At 32.7% G+C, this 11,964-nt stretch overlaps 1 protein-coding gene across 1 annotated transcript; it reads left to right on the forward strand.

Annotated features, from left to right (window-relative positions):
* On the forward strand, positions 1-11,551 carry grapb (GRB2 related adaptor protein b). The gene is made up of 5 exons (XM_058783038.1): positions 1-337; positions 1,363-1,460; positions 3,904-4,023; positions 8,932-9,100; positions 10,325-11,551. Exons 1-5 carry the CDS (start codon positions 260-262, stop codon positions 10,502-10,504), a joined length of 645 nt encoding a protein of 214 aa, XP_058639021.1. The 5' UTR covers positions 1-259; the 3' UTR covers positions 10,505-11,551.
* The last annotated feature ends 413 nt before the right edge of the window (positions 11,552-11,964 follow it).

Genomic DNA, 11,964 nt, shown 5'->3' on the forward strand with positions numbered 1-11,964 from the left:
CTCAAGTGTTTTTGTTGCTCCAGTTTTTCTGCGCTGAAGGCTGCTTATCATTCTTCTACAAATTATTTGTCTCATTCACCATCTCCATTGTACATTTCCATAATCCATCCTTTTTAATAATCTTCTTTACCATTTCATCTATTTCCATTTGCACTTGTCCTTACCCATCCCTTTCTCTCTGAACTCTTTCTTCTCATCATCTCGGTCTCATCTCCACTTCACTGCCTGTCTGTTCTTTTGTTTTTATGTTTTTTCTTCAATGGAGGCTGAGGCACTTTACAGTTTCAGAGCGACTGAATGTGATGAGCTCAGTTTCCAGAAGGGTGACATCTTGAAGGTGAGTCCGTGTGTGTGTGTGTGTGTGTGTGTGTGTGTGTGTGTGTGTGTGTGCAGTAGTTTACTGTGGATATGTGGCACACTTGGATGAAACTATAAGGATGCTAGTCTGCATGCTGCACATTTGCATAAAATACTAGATCAGTGAGTCAGTTTGGTGGGAGTGTGTGCACTCAGTCTTAGCATGTATTTCAGAATGGATATCTGTGTGAATAGGTGGTGATATATGTAGCTGGGCAGCTTGTGGGATGGTACGGTACAAGGTAATTCTTGTGTGAAGATATCTTTATAGGCTCCTTTATAAATTAGATATCTATTAGGAAAACTATATTCCAAAAAATGTGTACAGTGAAGACAGTAAAACACTACCATAGTCAGTTATTTGTTTGTGTATTTTGCATTGGTTTGCAAAATGCTTTTTTATTTTGATTACCAAATCATGTTATCTGGGAAATTGCATACATAATATGTATATGGATACTTGAAAAGTATTTTAAATTTACACTACCTAAGCAAATGTTTAAAATTAAAAAAGCTAAAAAGTTAGAAATTTAAACTTTTTGTTTTGTTTTGTTTTGTTTTTGGTAAATTAAATTCAAAATATACTTCCAAAGCAATTTATGAAAAGCATGTGCAGAAAACTCAATTACCCTACTTTTGGTATATGTACTTAAAATAGCCTGAACCAAATGTTTTTGTCAGCTGAAGTCCTCTGATGTAAAATACTTGAAGTATTTGATGGTATTTCAATATAGAAAGTGTTTTATTTACAAGTAAATAATTTCAAGATATTCAATCAAAATAAAATACTTTCAAATTAAATATTTAAAAATATATAAATTTCAAAATATTAATTAATTTTGCTTTTTAAAGATTTAATTATTAGATTTTCTTTATTTCACAAGACCCCATTGATTCATGAATCCTGGCTTTGGAAAGCCTGGCCTAGTCTATTCATAAATGAGGAGAAATATCTAACCTAAGCTGATAGTGGACATCTGAATACTGTTCTTATGTTTATTTTAGGTGACAAACATGGACGATGATCCGAACTGGTACACGGCTGAGCTGTTTGGTAGGCGGGGCTATGTACCGAAGAACTATATCAATGTAAGACCTCACACGTAAGTATCACATGACAGAAATTAATCTTATGTAGCATGTGGTTTTATCTGTGAATGACCAGGCAAAATTCGTTAAGGCAAGACACCTCAGGCAAAAACATTGTTTTTTAATGCACTGGCCAATTTTGTCTTTGAGTCAAGTTTGGCTTTTCATAACGTGTTGTTTCAAGTTTTATTGCACTTTATCTATTACAGTACATATCTTTACAGGCCATTTTCTCAAAATGAGGTTATATGGTGTTTAGTTTCATACAACATATTATTCCTAAAAACATGTTTTATAGCTGTTTTACAGTATTTATGGATATTTAAGAGATATGCTTCTGTAAAAAAAAAAAACTTTAATATGTCAACACAATTAAACAAGAATTTGGATCGTGGCTTTGTCCATTGTTTAGACTTCTGTTCTAGAAATGTATGCAAATGAGTGCATATTCACATGGGGCCTCTTAATGTTTTGGGAAAATTTTGCAGTCTTTAAAAGGAAGTGGCATAGTTCCAGCCATATGATAATAAAACACTTCAAGTGGAGACAGCCTAGACATATTTTCAGAGTCTGTTATTGTGATGTTTTATGCAGAGACACTGTCTCAGTTGGAAACTAGGACATTTCCAAAATCTATTCATGTTATACTTTTCACTTTTACTTTATTTGTAGTGCTGCGTGGTCCACAAAGTATTTGATAAGTGTTGCATTCATGGTTCTAATTGTGTTGGGCAAGATGGCAGTTGCACGAGTTGGAAAGGCGCTGTTGGATGCTCAGCTGGAGCAAGTTTAGGGTTGGGTTTAGAATTATATGTGTTGAAGAATTACTCTGTGTCATCCAGACTAGAAAAAAAAAAAAAAAAATTGAAAAAGAAGCCTCTTCTGAATGTAGGGATTTCCCAGCTTTTCACCTCACTCTGATGTCAAACGACACCCATTGCTGTGGGTGTGGCCTTCCCGATGGTGTGACTAGGATTGAAACTGCTTGGGAAGAACCTCCTTACCTTGCAGTTTTACCATAACATGGAAGACTGAGAAACCTGTGAGGTATTGAGGACAGGTTAAAGTCAAAGCCCAGACCAAACCCCAACAAACATGCTGTAGCTTGACCTGAATATAGAAGTTTATGACTGAGAACCTACCAGTCATTCTGAAATAAAAGAATGAGTCAGTTAGAAATCAAAATCATGATAAAAAGAGTGGACTGAATGAGATCAATCGCGGCTTATGATAAATGCAGTTGAAGCTACTTATTAAGTATAAGATGGCAGAATATTTTCATGCAATTAAACATGTCATTTCACTCTATATCATGCAGGCACTTGCATCTCTAAAAGTCAGAAAATATTCAGTGATACAAAAGGGGGAAAAAAAAAAAACAATCCACATACTGCACGCACTTATATTTTAATTATATAGGGAATTTTGTGAACGAATTTTTAATATTTAAGGGGAATTAATCCCTCTGAACTCGATAACAACAACAACAACAAAAATCATTTATTTATTTGAAGTTGCATAATATGCAATGATTGTAATAATAATTTGCCATTTCTGTAGCTAAAACATTAGACCATAGCACAAGCAATACCAAGCTCATATAGGTTAAATTCCCAGGGAATGAATGAACTGATAAAATATACACCTTAAATGGAATGTAAAAGATTAAATGCCAAATGCATAAATGTAAATTTAATAGTGGCCTATTTAGATGAAGTCTAACTTCAAATCATAATAATAACAGCAGATTATTCCCTTTATTTATGTGATTTTAAATTATTCAATATTGTGTGTTTTTTTCTAAATGTACATGGAAAATGCCTGAGACAAAAGAACACTCACAAAATACTTTAAAATATCACATATTGTAAACCTCAACACACGAAACAGACATGAAAAACAACCAACTAGTCTTTTTAACAGAGGAATAAACTTATCCTGATATCACAAGATAATAAATGCGACAACAACAAAATAAATATAACTGGCAAATGGTCAAACAATGCAACCATGTTAATTATTCATGCCCTGGTGCATGCTGGGAATAGACAGACTGGGACTAAACCACAAATCAATTTTTCAGTGTAGGCCTATTTGAACAACAACAAAGCGTTAAGATTTTGTACTTGCTGGTTTGACTTAAAACATAGAAATGCTGCATCAAGATTCTGTTCATGAAAGCTGTACTATAATCATGTACTTTAAAAAGTAATTAAATAAAGATTATTGTAGATCATTTTTTGATGAGAAAATACTATTTCAGACTTCAGTATTTCACATTTAATTCAATGTGCTAGTCTGTAATTATTTTTGAACTTTACTAGCAATTTCTGAGTGAAAATTGATTATTTACTTGATTAAAGAATCATTTTTAAAGTGTACTGTTCCAGTAGTCCCCTTTCAATCCATAAATATACAATATGATGTTGAACTGACAGCTGAGCTTGTATTTTGCAGGTGGTTTGTGGGCGGAATTTCACGGCAGGCTGCAGAAAACCGTCTGAGACCGCTGGAGTGTGGAGCGTTTCTCATTAGGGAGAGCGAGAGCACACCAGGAGAATTCTCTGTGTCTGTCAGGTCAGATGCACCCTTACAAATGAAACCTGCCTTCACCGGACTATAAAGAACAGCACAAACATGTATGCTTCATATATTGTGTTCCCTATTAAGGCTTGTTAGTATTATTCCCTGCATTTTCTGCATGCAAACGTTGACAATGGACGTGAGCGTACTCACATATGCGTGTGTGTTAATGTGTGTCCTTGTTACCCTATCTGGTTCTTCATTAACACACTCTAATTAGAGTGGAGTGCATGGTAGTGTGTTGCTGTGATGTAATCTTTTGCTCCCAGCACTCCAGAACCTATTTAAACAGTTCAGAGTTCTCTGGGTGGAAACTGAAACCTTTTAGATATTCCAACCAAAAAGTACATTTCGTAACACTTTCTAGAAAACATCTACATGGAATAGTAAGGCTATTTCTTGGAGGTTAGTTGCTAGGTGGGTCACTGTAAAAAATGATCGTGATTTTAACGGTAAAAAGCTGTGAAGATGCTACAGTAAAAACCTGTTAAACGGATAACGGTAAGTTCTCCTAATATATACGGTGAAAAACTGTAATAGTATTTCAATAGGTTGGTATATTGACATTATATCAGTTAATGGAATTATGGTATTTAACTGTAAATTTAAGTTAAAACCTAAAATGTTGCTACCGTATTTTTTACGGTAGAATTCTGGCAACCACAGCTGCTGATTTTTTACCGTAAATATTACGGAATTTATTTTACAGTGTACAGTCCAAGTCACAAGAGCATATCAAGGTTCTTTTAAGGGATTGTTCACCCAAAAATGAAAATTCTCTCATCATTTAATCATTAGTTTTAAACCTGAATTTGTTTATTTCTTTTGTTGAGCACAAAAGAATGTATTCTGAAGAATGTTGGTAATCAAACAGTTGACGGTAGCCATTGACGTCCATAGTATGTAAAAAATACCAGCACAAGCTTGGTTACACATATGTTTTTGTGCTAAACAGAAGAAAGAAACTCATAAAGGTTTGGAACTACTTGAGGGTGAGTAAATGATGACATAATTTTCTTTTTTTGGGGAGAACTATTTTTTTAAGTCTGATTTTTTTTCACCTGTTTTATTGTCCATTAGTTGCCAAGCCAATTGTTTAATGACTTTAGGATTCATTCATTTCTGTGGCACAAATGGTGAAGTGCTAGAGCATAAAACTTGAACAATCCCCTCAACCTTAAGTATAAAGAACAATACTAGTAATGCGTGCCTTAGCATCAACACCTTTTCTTTTCTTCTTTTATAAACAGCTCAATGTAGAATTCTATTGAAAAAGTTGGTATGCATTGGGAGAGTGGACATGCATAGATTATTTTTAGATCGCTTTGCTATACACCTCTGAAGACCTGACCTAAAACGTCAAATCCTACTGAGACAGAGAAAGAAATAGAAAGAGAAATCGAGGGGCAGTTGCAACACAATCGCAGCACAATGAATCCAGTTCTGCCATGTATTATTAGCACAGTGCTTCCTAACAAGCTTGGGTACCTGAGGCCAGCACAGATGTTTCTGTGTGTGTTTACATGTGTGTGATAGAGAGAGAGGGAGAGAGAAAGAAAGAAACAAAAGAGAGGGAAAGAGAGAAAGATGCAATAATAATCAGCTATATGTGCCCATAATTCAACCTTTACAGACCCAGGGACCCCTGTATAAAAACTGCTAGAGGTTTTTTTTAAGGAAGATTAGCTAATGTTAATGCTTAAAAGATCATTAGCAAATGTTCATTCAAATAGAAATTTAAGGAAATGTTTATATATCATGTGTACAGACCCTCTGGGGATGTGCTTGGTAACACAGGTGTTTTGCGTCATAGTTGTTAAATTATTGTGTAATTTAGCACAGCTGGAATGCTGTATTGACTAGTCATAATACACGGGTCATACACATACATGGGTCAAACACAATAGTTTATATACCAAAAATAAAAATAAAAAATCTTGAAAAAGAATTTAGAACCAGAATCATTAGATGACTAGATCATTAGATTCACATAGGTTTTACCCATTTGCCATCCAGATGTTTTTAATACAATTTAGTGTGGTCACTTATTCTTTTATATATTTTAATAAGTACAGGTCAGAGCAAGTATGTTGTTTCATTTTTACATAAATATATATGTTACACTGAATGACGATATAACATTATTTCACCCATATTTTGACATTTTATTTTCACAAAAGTTATTTGAAACATTAAAGCAGACGCTTGCATTTATTCCAAAAGGGGTCCAAAAGTCTTCATTTAAAGTGTTCATTTACATTTTAGATTTTATTTATTCATTGTTTTGTATATTAATAATTTTTATTTAAATGAATTAAATACAAAAATTCACTTGAACATGCTATTGAAAACATTCCTATATTTACAGGTTGAAATTTGATTTTGAATTAAAGATTTTCCACCAGGACTTTTGGACTAATAGAGAAATACATACAGTACAGATATGGTATAAGATGTGTCCCATTGTGTCTCATTGTCCCATGTGTACCATTCAGAAGTTTAGGACCAGTAGTTCTTTATTATTTAAAAGAATTAATAATTTTATTTAGCAAAAAAAAAAAAAAATGTATTAATATATATTTAATTCATAAAAAGTGACAGTAAAGACATTTATGATTTCGTTTTCTATTTCAAATAAATGCTGTTCTATTAACCTTCTATTCAGCAAAAATTCCTGGAAATTTTTTTTAAAAAACGTGTCATGGTTTCCACAAAATATTAAGCAACGGTTGTCGATATTGATAAAGAAATGTTTCTCAATCAGCAAATTAGAATGATTTCTAAGGAACAAATCATATAAATGTTATTTTTAAAAAAGTACTAATCCCAAACTTTTCAACAGCAATATATTTAGGCTCTTTAAACCTACAGAAAATGACAAAAAGAGTCATTATATCAGATTAAAAGCTTAATGTAAACACAGAAACCATAATGCTACACAAAAATCAGACAATCAATGTGAGACAGTTTGAGTTGGAGTCTGAGAATTGTTAATATGGCCTTGGTATAAATCATTTCTAATGACTGTGATTATACTGACTCAGTCTTTCTCTCCCTAAACATGCCCTGCTGTTTTGATGATTTTCAGTATAACTCTCTCTCACACACACACACACACATACACATATTTGAATTTGTGGTTTACGGGAATTCTCCATATGCGTAATGGTTTTTATACTGTACAAACTGCATTTTCTATCTCCCTACTACACCAACCCTACACCAAAACCTACCCCTTACAGGAAACTACTGGCAATTTTTGAATTTCATAATTTTTAAGCTTTTTGTTTTACGGGGACACAGGAAGTGTCCTCATAAACCATGTTTACGTTGTAGTACCCATGTCATTATACACATTTGTGTCCTCATAAACCATATATACCAGTACACACACTGTCCTCAATTGTCACAAAAACGCGCACACACACACAAATCCACATCCCTGAGGCAGTTCCTCATTCTGTCAGCGTTTCTGTCTGAACAAGATGAGTGATCCATGCAGTATTGCGTGGACTGATGAGCATCTGTGTGTGTGTGTGTGAGTGTGTGTGTGTGTGTGTGTGTGTGTGTGAGCAAAACCCACACAAGTTAAGAGCAGGTGTGGCAGGGTGGAGCTGCTGGGTGATTAAAGACACCTGCTGCAGGCGCAGGGTGTGCGTCAGTGCCTGCACATTTCTCAGTAACCCAGAAAAAATTAATAGTTTTAAAAATGTTAAAAATTAATTTTTTTGTAGAATGATTTAAATTGGACCTTCATCAAAATAAGATTAATCAATAATTTTCAAAATTATATCTTACATTTATATTTTCTCCAAAGTAATTTTGAAATTTACATGGGTTGTAAAATGCTGCAATATATTTGTTCAAATAAACAAATGAAAATGATTAGAAAAATTGCATTTTATAATACAGACAGAGAGGTATATTGACTAAACTATACATAGATCATTTCCATTATAGTTTTTATTTATTAATTTTGTATGTTATTTTATTATAATTTTCTTAACTAATTAAATATAACCAATTAATTTGAAAACATTACCTAAAATGTTCTTTATATTTCCAGGTTTAATTTATATTTGGAATTCCAGATTTTAGTTAGGTATAAGACTTATTTTTGGGGTGAAATAAACTACCATTAAAAGGTCTGGGGCCAATATATATATATATAAAAATTGTTAATTTCAAATAATTCTAATACTTTGTATTCATCAAAGATTCATGTAAAAAAAGGTATCACGGTTTTCACAAACATATTGAGCAACTATATAAATATATATGTAAAAACATATTTATTATAAAATATTTATTAAAAACATGCAAATAATTATCATTATTATACAAAAATAAAATTAAATAAAATAACATTTTATAATATAGACAGATATGTAGAATGGCTAGCATTCAGCAATCAAATATTAAATGCACTGAAGTGTAATAGAGAAGCAAATATTAATGCTAATTATGTTTTTTGAAAACAGTTAATGATCTTAAAAGATTTTTCACATACTAGGACATATAGACAATCCATATAATTTATTATTGGATCTTGATCGAATATGCATAGATATTATATTGTTGCATATTGACTGCGTTGTTTAATTTGAAACATCTTTAATATTGATATGCTGTTTAATGTTCTGTAATGAGCGTTTGATCTTCTGAGAGGAATATTCCTTAATATATCTACATGAGAATAAGCATTGACTTGTTCAAAGTCTAATTTCACTAAAGTTATTAACTCTGCTTCTACATCATTGTGATGCAAGAAGACAGCTGAAATGTCAAACTGTGATTTATTAGGCAAAACCTTTAATCAAACTGGCAAGTCAAGCCAAGATCTACCCCTTTATCTTGAAGGTAAGTAACCCTCTCTCTCTCTCTCTCTCTCTCTCTCTCTAGTTACGGGGACCATGTGCAGCACTTTAAGGTTTTGAAAGATGGACTAGGGCAGTTCTTCATATGGGATGAAGTCTTCAGCTCCCTCAACCAGCTGGTGGACTTCTACAAAATCAACAGCATTGCCAAAGAGAGAACCGTCTTCCTGAAAGAGCCTGAGGGATCTTTAGCTGTAAGAGCTGTCACATGTATATGAGCACATGATGTTTTTTACAGAGGTGCCAAAGTTTAACTCCGGTGAACTCTGATCTGCAAATTTGCAAAGCGAAAGGATGTCTGACCAATAAAGGTTATGAAGTCAAACTTTGATCTCTTGGCTCAATGCACAATGCAAACCTACATGGCTTGAACTTGACATCATATCCTGTTGCTGATATTTGTTTTGATCTCTTTGAGTCAAATGCGACCCCTCCTTAATCATCATTGCTGAGTTTCGAGGTAGTTCAAGGTTAGAGATGGGCTTTGGGATAGAGTTACCTATGGAAGTCTATGGAGTTATTTTGTTCATTTCTCATAAATTGTGACTAGCAGTGTTTTTTTTCAGAACTCACAATTGCAACTTTATTTCTCCTAAATTTAGATTTTATTTCTTTAATTGCAACTTTGTTTTGCAACTTTATTTCTTATAGTCATTACTTTATAACTCACAATTGTGGCAGCTGTTTTTTCACAAATGTAACCTTTTTCTCATAATTGTGACTGTATCTCACAATTGCAAAATAATTTTTTCTAAACTGTGATTTTATTTCTTAAAATTGACTTTGTTTCTTACATTTGCGATTTTATCTCTGTCAGGCATGACTTTACATCTCATAAATGTGGCAGCTTCTTCATAATTGAGACGTCTTTCTCATAAATGCAGCTTTTTTCCTGTAATTGTATCTCACAATTACAACTCTTTCTCCTAAACTGCAGTTTTATTTCTTCTAATTGCGACCTTTGTTTTTTACATTTGCAACTTCATTTTTGACAGTCATAACTTTATATCTTACAATTGTGTTGTGCAACTTTTTTCTTGTAATTGTGAATGCATTTCACAATTACAACTTTATTTATTACTTGTATTTATTCTAAGATTGAAAAAAAAAAATCAAAAATCAATTTTATTTCTCATAGCCTAATTGTGAGACATTTGTTTCATAATTACAATAATTTTTTCACCATTGTGACTATTGCCACTTTATCTCTCCTGAATTTAGATTTTATTTCTTGTAATTCTTGTAATTTCTCATAGTCATCAATGTGAGTTATCAAACAATGTGACTTTCTAACACGTTGTATTGTTACTCGGAGGTGGAAACAGGCTTTCAAAGGTAGGACTATGTTTTGTTTGACTGCTGATCCAGTGCAAAGTCTTGTCATGTCCGTGACTTGTGTGTGTGTGTTTCTGTTTCAGAGGCCACGTCATGCCCATGCCCTCTTTGACTTCACATCGAATCATGCGACTCATCTACGTTTCTTGCGCGGTGATGTCATTGACCTGCTCGACTGTTCGGATGCTCAGTGCTGGAGGGGGCGGTGCCGTGGAAGAGTGGGCGTATTTCCACCAGAGTATGTGCAGCCAATTTATCACTGAATTTCAGCTATGCGTGTCACCATCCTGTGCAGTTAAACTCATTGGATGAGAGCCCAAGACATATTCCTCAGTAACACATGTTCTTCATAAATCTGAAGGTAAACTAAGCCTTATTCATCAATGTTTGGTGTATCAGGTGATTAAGGTTTTTAAGCTTTGAATTTAACCTTATGTGTCAAAGGTCAACCTTTGCCCATCACCTTCTTTGTTGATCACTTTCAGAATTCAAATTAGAAATCAGTTATAACTTGCCAACAAACCAGTTTTGTAACACCTTTAATGAACATAACAATTGACTATTCAGTGTTATCTGAGCTTCCTGTCTATTCTTCTTTCAAATATTTTAAAGTCCTTTTAAATAAAGGTATGGCATTAGAATGGGAGTATCAACCTTGCATAATTTCTTTTTACTGCACTTAATGTTTTATATTGATAGTGCATTATCATGTCATTTTCTTTTCAAGTGAATATTTTTCTTTTATTCAATATAAAGTTCTATACATGGTAAATGTTATATTTATTTTCTATATATATATATTTATTTTTTCTTTATTGTGCTTATGTCATAAAAATACTTTTGAGAATTACTAATGACAATTTTTGTGATTTAAAAAATGTATTTGTTTCTGTGAAAATACTTTCTCCAGTCCCAGATTAATATGCAGAGACAACTTTAAATAATTTGGATGTTGATTTCTCTGTAAACACTGTGGCTTTGTGGTGCTATCAAAACATTTGCTCAACCAATGATGAGAGTTTGGGGTGGGGCTATCATTTTGAACATCCAGTGGCAGATTCCTGTCCTGTCCAGGATGCCTGTCACATTTATTTTTCTAATTCTGTTTAATGCCACAGAAATTACACACTTGACCTTTTTTTCGTTTATTTGATTTTTCATTTTTTTACTGTAATGTTGAAATAATTACCGTAATTAATTTAATTTAGACCTCTAGTAATTATAATAAATTGCTCATTTAATTTTCTAAACAATAATTTAACAAATCGTTTAAAAAACAGAAAATGTATGTTGTTAAATACAGAGGTGATTATAAAAATGTATTACATAGGATACATAAAAATTATATATATATATATATATATATATATATTTTTTTTTTTTTTTATTAATTTCTGTACCTATTATTAGAGTGAGAGCGAGTTATTTCATTGCTATCATTCATATGTCTGTTCAGAAAGACCACTGAGATAATGGAAAACAAATGTTGGATCCACCTATGCCATGTGAAAACATTTGGAACATCTAGTGCTGTTTACGTCATGACCAAAAAATAAGCAATAATAAGCTGATATTATTTTTTGAGTGACATAATTAAAATAATTACTCTTAGTTCATTTATGTTATTTCATTTACATTGTCATGTACGATGTGTAAAATTAAAGGTTAAAATGTTATTTTCCCTCGAAAATACTCCTGCTGTTCAATGATATGCAAAATATAC

Source organism: Onychostoma macrolepis, chromosome 01, assembly GCF_012432095.1.
Source record: "Onychostoma macrolepis isolate SWU-2019 chromosome 01, ASM1243209v1, whole genome shotgun sequence".
NCBI lineage: Eukaryota > Metazoa > Chordata > Actinopteri > Cypriniformes > Cyprinidae > Onychostoma > Onychostoma macrolepis.

What these genes read in the sequence shown, in the direction of transcription:
- grapb (XM_058783038.1), top strand. Translation starts at nt 260, where the DNA reads ATGGAGGCTGAGGCACTTTACAGTTTCAGAGCGACTGAATGTGATGAG. An exon ending in ATCAATGTAAGACCTCACAC is followed by an intron (nt 1,461 to 3,903) that starts GTAAGTATCACA and finishes TGTATTTTGCAG; the next exon opens with GTGGTTTGTGGGCGGAATTT. An exon ending in GAATTCTCTGTGTCTGTCAG is followed by an intron (nt 4,024 to 8,931) that starts GTCAGATGCACC and finishes CTCTCTCTCTAG; the next exon opens with TTACGGGGACCATGTGCAGC.